The 18,562-nt window shown below is 46.0% G+C and overlaps 1 protein-coding gene across 1 annotated transcript in view; it reads left to right on the top strand.

Moving 5' to 3' along the window:
• The window catches only part of TEDC1 (tubulin epsilon and delta complex 1), a 1,283,797-nt gene that overhangs the window by 443,491 nt on the left and 821,744 nt on the right, over positions 1-18,562 (top strand). The window contains exon 4 of the mRNA XM_069637387.1: positions 16,058-16,219. Coding sequence (XP_069493488.1) covers positions 16,058-16,219 — 162 coding nt within the window. The remainder of the gene's footprint in view (positions 1-16,057; positions 16,220-18,562) is intronic.

The raw sequence follows: 18,562 nt of genomic DNA, 5'->3' as shown, positions 1-18,562 counted from the left end.
CAATGTTTCAGCCAGTGGCCCACCCGCCACTTGGGCCCTGGTGGCAGGGGGGACCCCCGACGAGCCATGGACTTCACAAGGGGGGGGGAGCTGCAGGGGAGGGGGGTCCCTTGGACCTATCCTCCCATACATTTCCCCCCTTTCGTTACTTAAGTAACGAATACTGTAACTGCCTCAACCTCTGGCGTGCCTCTTCTTCAGCTATTGCCTCATCCCATACAGGGGTGCCTTTTATGGGCATCCATGCCCTACATACCCCTCGCAGGCTTTCTCCCCTTCTAGCATACTCGTCTGGTGTGCAGGTCACATATATACAACCTCCGTCCCCTTCAAAATCCACCCACACCTCCTCATACCACTCGGGTTCATGGGGCTCTTTGATTGTAGTGTGCCATAGCCTGTCTGCTACATCCCCGCTGTGGTATATGGGCACCGTCTGGAATCTTGGTGTGTTTTCTGCTCCTGTTTGTACCTCTACCTCCTGCATATTTTGTATTGTACCCCGAGCGTTGCCCATTGTCACATCATCATTGCACCATTTGGTACTGCGTTTGCACAACATCGAAGACCCACCTGGCACACGCAAAAAATAAAAAGAAAAAACGCCACTGCCGGCATCAGTAATTTAACAGTCATTCCCAGCCATGACGGGACCCAGGAGAAGATGTTGTCGAACCAAGTGCTTGCTTCTGCTCCACCTTCCATTTTCATTCTTTCTCCTAGGTTATGTACGGCTTCGATCACGTGGGATAAGGAACCATTATCTGCATCTTCGGAAGGTACGAAAGTGCAGCAGGCACTCCCAATTTTTCGGCAAACACCTCCGTCCATCGCTGTTAACAGGTCTAAGACATACCTATTTTGCATGGTCATTAGCCGCAGTGCTCGCAGTTCCACTTTTATTATGTTAAATCCTTCTTCAGTGTCATTTGCCAGCTGAATCAGTTCCCAGCGTGTTATTTGGAGCCATTTTGCATTTGCCCTGGCATGGATGCTGGAGATGAGTGAAGCGAAGAAAGTCTCTGCAGAGCTGAACAATCGATATCTGTCTGGGATCTGTGCCAGTAGTTCTGAGGATGCTTTTGATATATAGTTCGACGATTGTCTGTTCCGAGACCGCATCTCCCCCTTATTACCGGAAGACAGGACATATAATTGTGATTCTGCAGTTGGTTGGGCCTCATTCTGCTGAGGGGTCTCTCGCATTTTCTTGCTCCCATCAATGTGGCTCTCCGGTATCACCATTAGTGCAGAATGTAATGTGGCCAATGAGCAGCTGCCACAACAGGATTGTGGGAGGTGCAGGTATGCCTGGTTGCCACATACCCAATAAGATTCCATGAGGGCTGCTGTCCCTTTTCTCATATCCGGGATGGTGAGGGTCTTGTTGCAGTTTTTGTTTCCCCCCATGATAGTTTTCCCGTCTCCCTTGAAACACAGCTCATAGTTTATTTCTTTTTGTAGCTTGAAGGGCTTCTCAATGGCAGTCACCCAGGCCAATTTTGAGATGTGATCTTTCCATACTGGTGTGCATGTCTTCTCTATCCACTGCATTTTCTCTGGTGCCACACCTCGCAGCGCTTCAGCTTTGCACATTATCTCTTCATCTTTCCACTTATTTTCTAAAAATAATGTCCCTTGTATTATAAAAAATGGTTCTTCCAAACATATCACTCCTTCCGCTTTCGGGTAGCAGGTCTTCTCATTCTGCAGCATTTTAAAAGTTACCTCGTGTGCCTGAAGGTGTTCTTAATTCTACACAACGTGAGATGAAGGAGGCATTGGGCATCCATAATAGGCAACTCTTTTGGCAGCAATACTTTGGGTGTGCCTGAAGCATGGGGAATAAGGGAGCAGACATAGCAACTCTCATTTGTTGTTTGTTTTGCAGTTGCACTCATGTCTGCATACCATTTATTTGTCTGGTGGGGGTGTCGTGGGTCTTCCATCTTGTCCAGCCCCAACCTGTAATATTCGTCATATTTTCTCCTCCCCACCTCCCTTTTCCTCCTATTATTTCTCAGATATCTCCCAGCTTCATGGGCGAGGAACAGTCTAGGCCCCCCTTTCTCCTTTCCGCCCCCCTTTTCCCATTCATCATATAATGCTGTGTATCTCACTGCCATCTCTTCATTCTCTTTCTTTATTCTATCGGGTAGTGTGTTCTCTATTGTGGGGGTGGTTACATGGGTGGGCACGCTAGTGGGGGTGTTGTACATCCATGATATAACAGAGGGGTTGCGATCATTTAAACTGCGGGCATTGTAATCGGAGACATTTGGCGGGGAAGTTGTACTATTTTGCATTTTATCCTGCATTCTTTCATTTGGCGGCGTAACAACATTGGGCGGTTTTGTGTAATATCCCCATACAAGTTTAGATCCGTCCCACCTCAAAAAATCACCTTCTCTAGTATCCGCAGCTGTAGTTTGATTTGTTACATTAATCCCGTTATTCCCTCCCCAGAGATGAACACTATGAACCAATAAGTAACCAAGCCAAACAGCATTGTAAAAAATAATGTAATGCATACAGACAGTCCACACTCATACGAATATCTACACCTTTCAACTAAAGCATCCCTACATCTAATCAATCTATTTGTTGCAGGCTGCCCGTTTGTTGCCATGGTAGTTCCTGTTTGAGATATAAAAGTGCATTAAGTACGTGTATGTAAACATTTTTGTTGGCACTCTATGTACCAGGAGGTCATAAAAAAGGGAGATGGTTGGGAGGGAGGGGGGAAGGGTACACAGAGAAGGGTGCAGAAAATACATATATTTTACACTATTTTCAACTGAACACATTTTTTTTGTTGCATTTATCTCGATCAATAACCTGTAATAGAAATATTTCGTTAACAGCTTTATTTATCAGTTACTCATCCATTCATCTGTTCATGTTCACTCATCATTTCCATTATGTTGGTTTGCTGTTGTCTGTACTTCCCCATCCACTTCTTCCTGCACCCTAGTATATGCCTTCCGCACATCTGTCAAATGTATCCAATACCTGAGTCCTTTCACCTTTACAGCTGTGGGTGTGCAAAACACCACTTCATATGGCCCATGGAACCTTGGGGCATTCCACCGGCGCACAAAGCTCCGGACATAAATGAACTCTCCTGGCATTAGTTGTCCTTGTGTGTCCGGTTCCACAAAGGACACCGTTGTGTTCCCTTCTTCCCTTGTGAATGGTGGTGAGAGCTGCCTTGAAATTGCACGCGCTGCCCTAGTTAGCTTCTTCAGGTAATCTGTGTATTCATCTCCTAATATGGTCGCGCTTCTGTGTGCATCTGAGTGTTGGCGCAGTGGGGAATGTGCTGTGTGCATCCGTCTCCCTGTCAAGATTTCGCGCGGGGACAGATGATGATCCTTGCTCGGCGGATTCCTCAGCTCAAACAGTGCAAGGGGTAAGCAGTAGATCCAGTTTTTCTTTAATGAAAAACACAATTTAGACAATCTTCCTTTCAACAGGCCATTCATCTTTTCGACAACGCTGTTACTTTGAGGATGATAAATCAAGCAGAGTTTGCTTTATTCCCAATAACGCAGTCACCTCCTTGAAGAGCTCGTTCACAAAATAAGTGCCGTTGTCTGAGCGAATTACGTCACAAATTCCCCAACGCGGGAACACTTCCCTCACTAGGAACTTTGCAGCGCTCTTAGCATCAGGTCGCGTACATGGACCCGCTTCCACCCACCTGGAAAATGGACATACAACCACTATCATGTAGCGTGCCCCATTACACCTCTCCCCCATGTCTGCATAATCGATGTGCAGTTCTCTGAAGGGCCCTGTTGGTTTTGGGATTGTCCCCCTGAGTTTCCGTAGGGTCATCCCGGAATTATATATTTGGCAAGTTGTGCACTCCATTGTCAATCTAGATATGTGTTCCTGGAGACATGGCACGAACCAATCTTCCTGTATCTCTGCCACAATGTGTTGTTTAGTATTGTGCGCTGGGAAGTGTAATTGCTGGAATGCTATCTCTAACAGTTTGATGGGCATTACTACATTTCCTGAGTTATTTTGGCGCCACAATAAGTCTGTTGCCGATTGGCTGCACCCCCTTTTTTCCCACACCATCTTTTCTTCACAACTTGCACCTTCCTGTAGTTCTAGTATTTGCGATATGGGCATGGCATTGTATCCTTCAGGAAGCTCTTCGTTCGTCTGGTGCTGCAATAGGTACTCACCTGCTCCATGTCTTTCGAAATACGAAGCCTCTTTGGCAGCAGCGTCTGCTGCTGCGTTCCCCAAAGACACAACGTCAGTGTTGGACGTATGTGCTTGGCATTTCACTATTGCTACCATTGTTGGACCCTTCAGGGCCTCAATCAATTCCTTCAACAGTTCGGCGTGTTGCACTGGGGTCCCATCCGCCCTTCAAAACCCTCTCCGCCCCCACCGGGCTAGACCTCCATGTACGGTGGTCGTCATGTAGGCTGAATCTGTGTATATCGTTACTGCACATCCTTTAGCTGCATGTAATGCTTCCATTAGGGCGATAAGTTCTGCTGCTTGGGCTGAGAAATGGGATGGAAGGCGGTATTGTACTAACACTTCATACTCACCTTCTTCTAGCCTCACTACTGCTAGTCCCACATGTTTCTCTCCTGTGTCCATATCAATAGATGCTGACCCATCTACAAAATACACCTCTCCTTCGCTCAGAGCATTTTCACACACCACTGTGCCCTCCCCCGTTTCTCCTGTGTATGTTGCACAATTGTGTTCTTGCATGTCCTCCAGTGTGCATGGTTCTGTAATGAATGTTGCTGGGTTTACTGTCCTGCACCTCACTACATGGATATTGGCGCTGGACAATATTATCTCATAGGCGGTTGCTCGCTGTGTAGTCAGTGTACTCTTTGATCTCTCCAGTATTGCAAACAATGAGTGTTCCACAAATAATGTGACAGGGCACCCCATTAATATTGTGGCACTTTTCTCAATGGCGAACGCGGCGGCAGCGAGGGACTGCTCGCATGCGAAGTGACCTTGCATTACCGCATCCAATGTGCCGCTATAGTAGGCCAATGGTTTGTGTCCTAGGGAAGTCTTTTGTGTCAGTACAGCCGTCATAAGAGTCATAAGAGTCCCCTTGCAATGTGAGAACAGGTAAAATTTGCGCTCATAATCAGGATTGGCGAGTACTGGAGCACTCGAGATCAGCTCCTTTAGCGACCCAAACAAGTCACTCATTTCTTTTGACCACTCTATTTTCCTGTCCTCTTGCTGGGCCTCTTTGAGTGCTTGCAGTAATGGTCTGGTGTAGGCTGCATAATCTAGTATCCATGCTCTGCAATAGTTACACATTCCCAAGAATTTCTGCATCTCCTTCACTGTGGTTGGTTTTCTCACTGACCTTATTGCTTCTACTCTGTCGGGTATTATTCTTTTCCCGTCCTTTGATATCAGCTGTCCCAGGTACAGCACTTCTGACTGGCAGTATTGTAGTTTCCCTTTGTCCACTTTGTACCCTTTATTGGCCAGCAGTGTCAAGAGGGTAACTGAGTCTCTTCTGCACATCTCTTCACTTTGTGCGCAGACGAGCAAATCATCTACGTACTGAATGATCGTGCTTTCAACTGATAGATTACCCAGGTCTTCGTGTAGTATGCGGTTCAATATGCTTGGACTTTCACAGTACCCCTGGGGTAGCCTGCAATGCTCGTATCTCTTCCACCCTAGTGTGAATGCTGTCAAGTATCTGCTTTCTTCCGCCAAGGGGATGGAGAAGAATGCATTTTTCAAATCAACCACTGTGAAATGTGATGCCGTTTTTGGGATACTGCACAGTATGGATGCAGGGTTTGGAACCAAAGGAAATTCTTTTTGTATGACGTCATTTAGGGGGCGTAAATCTTGGATCATCCTCCAAGCCCCTCCTTTTGCTTTTTTAATAGGATAGATACAGGGGTTACATGGGGAGTTTGAGGGCACTATTATCCCTTGTGCTAACAATGCATTTATTGTCTCTTTTATCCCTTCCTCAGCTTCGCGGACAGTGGGTATTGCTTCACTCGGGGCACAATTGCCCCTGGTTTGAGTTTTATTACCACTGGTGTCACTCCATGCAACAAGCCTACATCATGGGGGCCTGTTGTCCAAAAATTGTTTGGCACCAGTCGCATGTCATCATCAAAAAATGACGGTGGTGCTCCCACCACTGCCATCAACTGGACGGGCACTTGTCTTGTTTGAATTAAAATGTCACAGGGTATTGCTATTTCCATTATTATCTCGCCATCACTCTCCGAATCAGAGAAGAGATCCTCATAAGATAAGTCTCGTAGGGCAATATCAGCATTGATGCACAGTACAGTGCGCCATTCACACCCGTCTATATCCATCCCAATTACTGCAATCCTTTTTGCTGATACTTGTACAGCATGCAGGTCGAAGGATACCTGGTGCTATGTCTGGGCGTACTATTGGGCGGAAGATGAATTCTGCTGGTATCCTCCACTCTAACTTTTTTAGCTCGGGAACCACTTGGGCCAGTGTTTTTAATCCTTCGATAAACATTCTTTCGTCCACTGGCATGCCGCGTATTTCTTGTGCTGTTGCCGGGCATGTGCCACAAGCATTGCGCGTAATGGGCATATTCCTGGGGTTGAGCACACTATCCCTCTTTCTGTAAATGATATTGTCATGTTAAGCTTGCTAAGAAGGTACCTTCCGCGCAGGTTTATTGGCGATTGTTCATAATACAGTAGGGGTGTCTTTACCGTTTTACCCCCCACGGTCACATCCAAATCTTCTGTGTAAGGAACTTCAATTACAGCCCCAGAGAACCCCTGTGTCTCTAACTTTCGGTTAGATAGCAGAAACCGGCCCTCACGGATACATGATTTCTCGGCTCCCGAATCTACCATAAATATGAACTGCTTGTCTCCTATCTGCGCCCCTACCAATGGTTCCTCCGCTGCATCGTAGGTGGTAGATAGTACAGGACACGCAAGTGTTCTCTGTGGGCTGTCCTATGCTTGTTGTCTCATTGTCCCCCCTGGCGGAAGATGTTTCCTGAAACTACTGACACACCACTATAGGGGACAGGGGCTGGTGCTCCATTGGCATTCGTTGCGAAAGGGTTGCCTGGGGTGTAGTGCATATTGTCGTTGTTTTGTGGGTGATTCTGTGTTCTGTAATGGTGCGCTTGCCTTTGCTCTGGGTACCCCTGTTCTTGTTCCCTCTGTTGTCGTCCCATTGGAAGACCGTATGGGCTTCCCGGGTGAGGGTTACCATAGTGTTCCATCTCTTGAAATCCGTTGTTCGATCTACTCCTGCACTCTCTGGGAAAGTGCCCCCACCTCCCGCAGTTCCAACAGCTTCCCTGCGCACCTCTCGGACCTTGCAATCCATTTCCTCCGTTTCCCCCGTACCCTTGTCCACCCCCTCTGCGACCACTGTACCCACCTCGTCCCCCTCGAGGGGCCCAATCTTGCCACTGCGGACCTCCGTTCTGCTCCTGCTCGTTCCACTGACGTTGCCCTGCTCCTGCCCAATTTGTTGCCATCCTTCCCTGTATTGCTACCAGCCACTGCTCCTCCTCTTCTCCCTCCCTGCTGTGAGGGAGCGCGGCTACTGCTGCAGAGACCTTCACCAGTTTTGTTTGTACTAACTTTGCCTCGTCTGCCAATCTTTTTTGCGCAATCTCTTTTTCCCTTTCCTTTATTCGTTTACAATGGTGAACTATTATGCTCTGTATTTCGGCCATCCTTTTGCTTCAATACCTGCAATTTTGTCAAGTGCCTTTTGTACCTCTTTATGGAGCCCTCTCTTTATTATAAAGTAAAATAATGAGGTTGACTGATACTAGGGCGTGCCCGTTTCCGCTCTCCACATCTCCTGGACCCGAAAAATGTAATCCATAGCATCTTCCCCATCATTCATCGTACATTGCATGACTGACTGCAAATCTGGGGTGTCTGGGAATGTCTCTCTTAATGCGTCCCACACCCTTGCACGTACTGTGTTAAAAGAGGCCCCATCATGGCGATCGCAGTCTAACGTTACTCCCGGGAAGCCAGCCTTTACCCATACTCTGTCAGCTTGATCCCCAACTGCCGATACTAGCAGACTTTTCACATCACCTATTGCTAGAGGTACCCCGGCTGTGTGTTTCTCAAATGCATATATCCACTTGCTTGCCCCTCCTGATAGCGGTGGTAATAGCTTTAACAGATTGGCCTTGTCCATCTGAGCCCAGGGTATGTAATTCGGCCTCCCTCCTCCCCTGTGTATTAGTGGGAGTTGTGACGTCCCCTTTGTTGTCTTATCTGTACTCACCTTCATTCCGTTCTTTCCTAGTGGCGCCATTTTCCCCAACCTATTCCTTAGTCGTCCTGTCCATTCTTCTTCCATTGTTCTTTCCGAACATGCGCCATCCAACCCCTCATTTCCTCCTCCTATCGCCATGCTTAATCTTTCACTTTCCTCTAAGTCCTAAGTTTACTATTGGTGTACTTACCTGTTCGCGCTCTCTATGGCTCTCATACGGTGGGGGTGCCGTTGGCCCTCGAGTCGCGGTGACTGATGTTGGGGGCACGTATGTGGGATCACTGTATCCTTCTGCGGGCACTGGTTTATTTAATATTGGGTACAATTTAGTTACCTCTACTGGTGGTTCCCCTTCTTGCAATATCTTGTCGTCTTTTGGTATTAGTAAGGGGTTGTCAGTAGTAGATGGCAAATCAGTACCTAGCTCTCTTTTTTTGGGAGGGGGTACTTCTTCAAACAATCTCCATAGATCTAATATTTCTCTCCTATTATGTAACTGCTTCCCCTTGTATTTTAAACAAATGCATGTAGCTACCATATCTAGGACACTCTTGTCAAACGATCCCCCTCCTGGCCATATTTGGGGTTACCCTTCCCCCTTTAATTCTGTAATCCACTGGTCGTGATATTTCTTAATACGTTCAGCATACCCAGGTAGATTCTTACAAATATGGGCCAATGGTGTCTCTGCCCCCATGGTTCGTGGTTGCTTGATATAGATATATATATATATATATATATATCTATCTATATCACCAGATGTATCTATGTATTTGTGTATCTTTGCGTGTAGGGACCTGTGTGTGTTTCTGCCACCTGGGCAATATGAGAATGGGCGTGCACAGCATCTATTCCGTATAATTTAGGGGCACATACAAAAGCAAACCACCCTTTGTGCACCACCAATATCTTCAGCACATTTATTAAAAAAACAGTCACTTTACTGCATCGGGCTCTTCCCCGTAAAATTTCTTCTGGTCACACTTACCATGACCACACCATAATTATGCACTTTTTACCACGTTTACACATTCTTCTTGACAAATATGTTTTGACACATGTGATGCGTACACACCAATAGACAACACTCTATTCACAGCTCAATTTGTAATCCCTTTCCTCCCTTGCTAGATGTCCCTTTCTTTCTTAATCTGATATGAATTCGTCTTTGTAGTTTTGATATAAACTCGTCTTTTTACTTAGGTTATTTTCTTTTTTCTTTTTTGGTACTAACCCTGTTTTTTCCCCATAAACCCAGAGAGAAGAATAGAAAGAATAGCAGTAACTAATGTATTCACTGTGTCTTCCTTTTACCAGACACCTTTAGCTCATTTTCCACTTCATATATTCCCAGTACTAGTCAAGATAGCACTATGCGGCGCCGCCTTCTACCCCCTCGCCGAGCTAGGTTCCCGTTTCTTTATCTCTTTTTACCTCTTGATCCTAATGGCCATATGCGAAGAAAAAGTAAAGAAAACCTAGAGTGGTTCTTAGTAATCCCAAAGTGTCCCTTTTCAAACAACCTCGTTTCCTGTCCTGTTTTCCTCCCCTGCTCCCTTTATGGTCGCTTGCAAGTGCCCGTCTTGAACCGAGAGTCTCCAAACTGGGTCCGTCCAGGCAGTGTTGCTGTACGCTCAACGGTCAGCCGCGGCTCCGGCGAGCGGTACTCAAAGGGGATTTTTCAACCGGGATCCCGTACCCTCTCTGTTGAGTGCGCACTTCTGAGCGTCGCTGTTGGCGGGCAGCCTTCCGGAGCCGGCGCACCGTGCGTATCCCTTTTCGACCAGAGATTTACGTGCCAAAGGGGACGGTAGGGATATATTTAAGGAAAAATAATCACGCTGTCGGGGTCACCACTGAAGGCGAGCGTCCCCAGATAGCACGATCCTCCCCACAATGAGAGACAATAATGGACTCTCCCAGAGGGAATAAGGCTAAGACAAAGTGCGGTTGAGCTTAATGGGAGTTTAAGTCAAAATAGGGCATGCAAAGGACTCTGCAAACTCCGAGAGCGCTCTGTCTGACATTAGCAAAGAAAGGCGTATATATTTACAAAATACGTCATAAGAACCTAAACACTACAGGGGGCACATGTTCGTGGGGATTGGGTGGTGACGACTAACTATAGGTGCATCTGTGATGTGGTGCGCCGTGGTTGGCGGACGTCACTGGTTGCCAACGTGGGCCGGGCAGGTCAGCTGGGCTCATCCGGGCGGTGCTGTTGTGCCAGGCATGGCCAGAGTCATTGATGAACGTCTTCCTTGGCTTTCTGCCCTAGGGCCACGCACACCGCATTCATTCAATACCGCAATATTATCTTTCCCGGTAAATCTTCCAATAGGTTATTCTACAGGTTAATGCAACACAGGGGGAATGCACCTAGAGTGGGTCCTTTGGTAATACATCAATACATGGTTACCATTATCCTGTTGACCGGGTATCATAGGTCACGAGGTTGGGTCTCAGGGTAAGGGGCGAGCTGTCCAAGTTATCATGTCTCGTTAGAAGTCATTATGAATGTGTTCCTACAGTGTTGCTATAATATTGGGTGTCCTCATTTTACAGGGGCCATTAACCTGGGGTGAGCTGGTGGGTCGTGGAGCCTAAGAAAGGGCACCTTTTGGCCTGCGTTTATGGCCGGGGTTTACTGCTGGGTTGTAAATAATTCAGGTGGCTGGCCGCGGCCCTGGGAGCTGCGGGGGAACGTGAATGCTTGAAGCGGCTCCAGCCGAACTGGGGGAGGTGACAGCACAGGCCTCTGCTTTCCGTCTGGCAGGCTTCAATGGGGAGGAAGGGGGAATGGCCTTGGATATACAAACAATGGTATTTTCCTCGTGTGCTGCAGATTATGTGAAAGAGGCATAAATATTCATATAATGTACAATACTCATTGAGTCTTTTCAAAGCTTATATTTCTACATTGTTAGTGCCTTTACGTGGCCATTTCAAATGCGTTACCTATAGCCATTTTGCAATTGATAACTATATGTTAAGTATTTAACAACCACAACATTTTGTTACATTTTATGCATGTATGCATGGTAAGCGAGGTAGTATTAAGGTTGGTGGAGCACGCAGGAACAACTGGCCAATGAGACTGATGGCAGTGACACATGGTGAGCTTGGACATTCAAATACATTCTGTGTATTTTCATACACAATTTACATGAGCTCCCAATGTGGTTGCACTTGTCTTCCTTTGCACTCTAGCAGCATTAGTTCAGTTATGGCATAGGACCTTGGAGTACATTCTTCTCGGCGAAACATATAACATAAAAACCCCGGGACACTTTTACTATTTGCGCATAGCTACGGGGATGTGGGTACTTCAACCAGAATGCCATATGAACACACACTCTGCCATCTTCATGGAGGTTACATGTTTTATCAAAAAGGTCATGGAGAGAAGAGTTTCATCACAGGCAGTTTGCTCATTAGTATATGGGGGCTCTACTTTTGTCGGGGGACCATTTTACAGTCCTTTTCCACCCCGGCCCTGCTGGCCGGGTCATACTGAGGACAGTGATACACTGCGGAAGGTGAATGTTACAGTGTTTGCGTCTAGCACTAGCTCATGTCCGTCTGTTCGTGGGAACAGGCTCTCAGCGGATCTGCCAGGGAGCTTTGGCCGCAGGGACAAGTGAGGACTCCAAGGGTGGGGGCCGCGCTGCGGCGCACAGGGGCTCCTGTCATTCTGGTTTCACAAAATGGTTTCCAGGGCCTAGCGTAATACAGCACGTTTGGTCAATGTTTCAGCCAGTGGCCCACCCGCCACCTGGGCCCTGGTGGCAGGGGTGACTCCCGACGAGCCATGGAATTCACAAGGGGGGGGCTGCAGGGGAGGGGGGTCCCTTGGACCTATCCTCCCATACACTACTGAGAGAGAGATCCCATGACTACAGGCATCTGCCAGTCTATATGAGAAAGGTAGGCTGTTCGGCAGGTAGGTCTATATGGAATATGCCATGTTTTGTATTCCCGGTAGACTAGCTGTGTCTTCATGGGCAGGCAGACTGGATTCAGCTACCATTGGGACTCCCACACAACTCTAAGCAACTGAAAACAGAGATATAATAAAACATCCCTCAAAAATCTTACAGTAAAGAAGCAGCCCATGATTTTGTGCAGTCAACGTGGGAACTGAATGACTCTTATGTCCTGTAGGGGTCTGTTTTCTTCCTTGTCACTGTGAACCATTCATCACACTTATGACACACTTTTATGTCTGAACCCATTGCTTGAAAATCACTGGCTTAGATTCAGTCCTCCAGCCTTTAGCTTACTGCCCCATCACCCATTGCACACCAGCAAAATCACTATAAAAAAAACACAAATAACAATGGCTTTGCAATTCTAGGTTACCAGGTTGTTCATAGCTCGTTTGCCTTGTGTTCTGTTGCAGTGTGGGGACACTGGAGGTCTTCCCTTTAGTGAAGGTGCCCATAGGGAAAATAAGGGGTGGCATGGGTTGTCCCCCACAGGCTTCGAGGACAGTAGCCGAAAGGGAGAATCTTGTGACGTGAGGACTCCCTTCTTTACCACAGAGAGAAATGATGGATGCCGAGTGTTATGACATTTGTAATGATCCATTACACATACCCTGGCTTTGTCAAAAGAGGGGAGGGTTGGTTAGAAAACAGCCAAAAGCTAGTCCTTCCAACTAAGGGGGAATCATGTTGTTGACCTGACTAATCAATTGTTCAGACTGTGTCTGGCTCTTTAGAAACTTTGCCCATTATTAAACTCAAGCTACTACTTATTTAGATTCTTTCTGGGGCTTTGAACTACATGTCCCAACATGCATCTAAATTGACCCTTTACTGTTTCATTCCCTCTTAGAGAGTTGTTGGGTCTTCAAATCGCATGTCCTACCCTGCAACTCAAATCCCTCTTTACCTTCTCAGTCCTTGGGCTTGTGACAGATCTTTGGATTAGATGTTGTAGTATGTAACTCAAATTACCTCTAACTCTGTCCTTCTTATAATTTTGCTGGGACTACCGACCTCACTTTCTTTTTTTTGTCTGGGCCCTTTATTTCTTTCACTCTACCTGGGCCTATTATCTTCCTGGTTTGTTTCACCTCCTCAGCTCCCCTCAGCTGTATGGTCTCTGATTTCACCTTCTCACTTAATTTTTTCTTACAGGTCCTTTTCTCTTTTGTCCTCAACTTCTCTGTCTGACATGCTGTCCATGTCTGATGGTACCTTCAGTTTCTCTGTGGTTAGACTCTTATGTTTGCTGATTTACTGAACCAGTGTTTGCAAGCTTATCTAAAACTTTGACACTCTGGCTTCTTTACACCATTGATCATACCTGGCATCTCTCTTCCCTTCAGCAGCTGTCTGGACGTTCAGACTCACCTTGCATGACACTTACTATTCACCAGTGGAGTCTCTTCCTTTCCATAAATCAGCATATCTCTGGCATTTCGGCCAATTTCTAATGAATGTCAGGCATACTTTTTTGGTCTTCTCCTTTTTGAATGATTTGTGGCTCTGCTGGTCTAACTACCAAAATGGAAGACAGACTTGAACAGCTCACCCTGAAATTTATGCGAGAGCATTGACGTAAATGTGTACAACATTAGGAAGACATTTGATACATCATGGATAATTACAGCTTTTAAAGATGCATATAAAAATCTGTAATAAAGTTGTGACAGTAGTTGGGTGGTCATTGGGGTGGTGGCTAATAACACCATAAGAATCTGGAATTCCCTCTTGTATGAGAAGGGAGTTCTAGTAAATGTAAATAGGAGCCGGAAGAATAGTGCAAATGCGGAGCCAACTCAGCATGTCTGGGAACAGTTAAATGGAGTAAGAATTAAGTGTACAGCGCACAAGGGGTTCACTAGTGTTGGAGGTAAAATAAGCCAGATGAATTGGGAGGTGGAATAGCTAAAGATCAAGGAGGAAAATGAGAATCAATGGCAGTGGCCCTGATGAGTCGGAGTCAGAATTAGAAATGTGGCTGAGCATGACTATGGAGGGCATACTGGAAGATCCAGAGTGAAGGGAATCACACTTGCAATTATCCTAAAAATAGGCAGTGGATTTGAATGCCACTCCTTAGAGAAGTTGATGCAAGTCTTAGGTTTGCTCTTGGGTGGGTTTTGACAGGATGGAATTGATAATAGCCATCTTGGAACATGCTGGTAAGATACCAGAGTACATTGAAAGGCTGAATAGGGAAAATAATTTGGAGGTCAGCAACACCAGTGCCTTCCCTGTGATGAAAATGGGTACATAGGAGGAGTTGGCAGACTGGATGAAGGGAGTCAGAGAAAGTATGTCAGTCACAACGTTCCGTTTCTCTTGAGGGGATATAGATGTCAAAGTGGTCATTGGCAGGTGAGGAGGAGAAAGAGGACAGTTTGTGGGGAATATGGCAAAGCACAAACTGTGGAGGGTATTTATAGCTTGCAGGGATGAGTGCAAATGTGAGGAGATTAGGCTTGTGTAATGATTTGAAAGTGGTTGCGTCCATAGCAATAGTTAGTGAAAGCTCTAATTCCTAGTGGGTTTGGCACCAGTGGCACTGCTTTAGGGAACATAAGTGCCCTTGGGTGCCCGAGGAGATCAATATTTGAGAAGTTAGTGGGTTAAAGGAGACCTGCTTAGTTGTACTGCAGTAATGTGTCTCGGTAGTCAGCAAGTAAAGTAGCAACAGCTTGAAAGGAAATCCTGGCTTGATATAGGTTAGTGGTCATTGTCATGTTTTAATTTTGGTTTTGTGATTATAATTCTTTTAGATTAGAGGATAGGAAGAATGGAGAGATCATAACAGCAGTGGATTGAGTAAGAGAGTGGAAAACGTGATGGGTCATAAAAGGGGCAGGAGAATTGGGTGATGAAGAGAGCGAGTGAGTGCCAGGACTGGAGTTTGATAGAGGGTGACCTGAGGAGAGTGGGTCTTAGTAATGCTGTGGCAGTTAAAGAGGCCTCTGTGCCCAGCTGGGAAGAGAATGTAGGGAGAGGGCAATATCATGGAAAAAGTTCAGGATGTCAAGAGACGTCTAATGATGGTATTGGAAGGGAGTGATGCAAAAAGATCAACTGAAGTGTTTCCGAAAGCAGATGGCATGGCCTTCTTGATCACAAGGCAAACACCGTGGCCTTTCTTATTTCGGGCAGAAAGGTTAGCGGTGTCTGTGTGCAAGGCTGCAATTCTGATAGTATCATGTAGGGGCATCCATGTTTCTGTAACCACCATCAAAACAAGATGGGGAAGTGTGAGTCAAAGTGGATAGTTAAAGAGAGATTTGTCATATAAGACCCTAGAGTGAGTTTTGTCAGGAGGTGGTGGATTGAAGATGGGGCATTCATTGATGAAGGGACAATGGTAAAATAGGTTGGATGGTGTGGGTGTAGGCGGAGTGTCTACAGGGTTGGAGTTGAGAGGTGAGGATGATCATTATAATGTGGGAAGATGGAGTAGAGAGGAGCTATGTGGGGAGAATGCATGGGAGTGAGCAAGGAGGACCAGGCTATGGGTAGGGAGAGGATGGTTAGGATGCCGAGATGCAGGAGCATGGTGGTAGTTAGGAGAGGAAAGCACCCCTGTATACTCCCGTAAATATGTATTCTTGCAATATGTTCTAATGTGTAGTTATTATGTGGAGAGTTGGGAGTCGGAAGGTCCATAATTACTGATTTGTTATGGTACTTTGTGTTTGCCAAGTGGAGAAAGCTTGTCCCTTGATGATTAGGTGCTTGTTCCTGCTTGAGATGTAAGAGGTAAATGACATGTTATTTTGTTCTTTATTTAGTGTCCAAGGTGCCTGCCTGCTGGTCCCAGAAGATGTGAGGACATTCCAACCCCAAAAGATGGAGTTGATATTCGGTACTTGCAGTGGTTGAATGGTAAACTGCAGTTTAGTTGGAGAGCGCTACATGCAACACAGCAGGAGAAATGTGCAGCGTTGTACAAGGTAAAAGCATGTAATTGTTAATGAGTCTGCCTCTGGCAAATTGTCCATCTGGTGTGTGGTAGAGAACATGAATGGGTTTAAAAGACCTGTTAGTTCTATTCTGCTTGCCTGTTGTCCCGTCTTGTTGGGGAAAGCCTCTATCTGCAGGCATGGTGGAAAAAGTCCTGCCTGAAATGCTGATACATTAGTTGGATGCCAAAGGTGCTGTCCAACGGCTGCTTCAATTTTATTGCTGAACCCTCCCTCTTCCATAATGGCACATTACCAATTGCAACACACAGTTCATTTCTTCCACCTGCAAGCAAGACTGGGATTTGGCGATTATTGCCACGCTTGACTTGCTGGTCTTTTAGCCTGTTGCTCCCTTTTATTACTTCTGTGGAAGTATTTTCCTTTTAGCCTTCACTTTTGTAGGTCATAATGCCCTGGAATTAAGTGTCAAAACCATACGTATTTTATTGCTCATGGGTTTCAGATGTACAGGAGCCACAGAAAGAGCAAAAGCAGCCATAACTAGTCAATGATTCAGTGACTGCAGCCATATTTTGGGAGGTAGTACAGAAAGAAATCTGATTGTATGTCATGCACATAGACCCATAAGGCTCTGCCACTGACTGAGGCACAGGTGCACACAGAGACATGCCTAATATCATGCAAAGGTGTGTTTTGCTCCCCGAGAACTGGAACAGGGACCATGTGGTCACTTTGTACCAGAGCAGAGCTTGTTACGTGCAGTAGAATGATCCGCTAGAGACAATGGTCTATGCCACATGGGTAGGCCGAGCAGATTGTACGAATAGTGGTGTAAAGCCATGCTTCAAGGTCGGAAGATGCTCCATTAGAAAGTTAATTGTTAAGTAACTGACTAAATATATCAGATTGACACTTCTGTATATGGCTCATTATGTAATACCCTATCAAAATCCAGAGCTTTTTGTGTTCACCATTTTAGGATGGTGATACTATGTCCGTTTCTTCCCAGTTGTATGGAAATAAATCTTGTCTCAACCTCTGCTGCGGTTGTTTACTGGAGTACTTTGTGATGGATTAGTGCTTCAGCTTCCCAAATGGAGTACTGGAAGATGGCGGAACCATTCCATCCAACCAAGATGTAATGCTCAGTCACTGCTGAGGGCTTGGAAGATTTGGACCTCTTTTCCTCCACCATACTAGTACCTGCAGCCTGTTTTCAAGACAAAGCCCTTCCAAGCTTTCTGAACCTCTGTGGGGAATGGACCTTGAACTTTTTTTTTATCAATCACTAACAACTTGCCAAAAACCTAAATTTAGACCCTCATATTTAGAAATTTTTAGAATGTAGAACTTCAAAGTTGGAACGTTTACTATTGAGGCGATATGACCTGATAGCACCTGCCTCCCAAGTTAACGGCCGGAATGAAGCGAGGGTTCCTTAACGCGGATGACAGTGCCATTACGGACATGGTCGGCCCAACGCTGAGGGTCATACCACCATTAGAACCTGCGAGCAATAGCCAGTGGTTGCTAAAAGCATAGAAAATTAAACAAAGTAAAAATGTATCCTCCTCCTGTCCTGCGATGCCTCGTCTGCAACAGCCATACGTTTTCAGTGTTGATTGCGATGACTTAATCAAAACGGAAAGCGGACTCCTGTATCAGACACAGCTGCACACGGCAGGAGAAAGATGGGTTTTTCCTTTTGTTAAATTGTATTGGCCTTAGCACCCATGGGTGGTTACTTGCAGGCTCTAAAGGCTGTGCAGGGAGGAGCTGAGAGCAAGGGAGGCAAAGGGTGAGGGGGGCACAGCCATGGGGGAGCTCGGGCTTATACCAGATGATACAGCCCACATTCCCAGCTCCCTGATTGGCTAGCGCCTCCGCCGCTAATGTCTTATATCTTTTTTGTAAACCATATTTACACATCTTTGACAAATGGGAGATTTGTGCAGCCCTTAAGAAAAATCCCTATAGAACCATGACAAGCCCATCGTCGCAAAATGCCACTTTATGCGTTCAATAAACACTGGATTGTCATGTTATTTACATACTGCAAAAGGGAGACCCCCATTACATTGATTAACATCTATATGAATTGGCAAAATATTTTTTTCCCCTCTTTCTGCAGGAAAATAAGCTGCTTTAAAAACAAATCAATAAGGACCTTTTTGGTTAACCCCTTTCGCAGAGTTGTCCACTCATGGATGGGTTGGTTGGCAAACCTTGTTGAGTAGCGGCGCTGGTGATTGGTTTCAACCGTTGGTTAGGACCATGGATTTCTCGGTTCTTGGTTGTTGAAATAATGGAGCAACTCTTGAATTGTCATCGGTGACAACAGGGAAACAAAAGATACAAATGAATAGGTCC

This window comes from Ambystoma mexicanum, chromosome 14, assembly GCF_040938575.1.
Source record: "Ambystoma mexicanum isolate Mex_15411 chromosome 14, UKY_AmexF1_1, whole genome shotgun sequence".
Classification (NCBI taxonomy): Eukaryota; Metazoa; Chordata; class Amphibia; order Caudata; family Ambystomatidae; genus Ambystoma; species Ambystoma mexicanum.
Note: the sequence above shows the minus strand (reverse complement) of the source record. Positions and strands in the feature narration are given on the sequence as shown.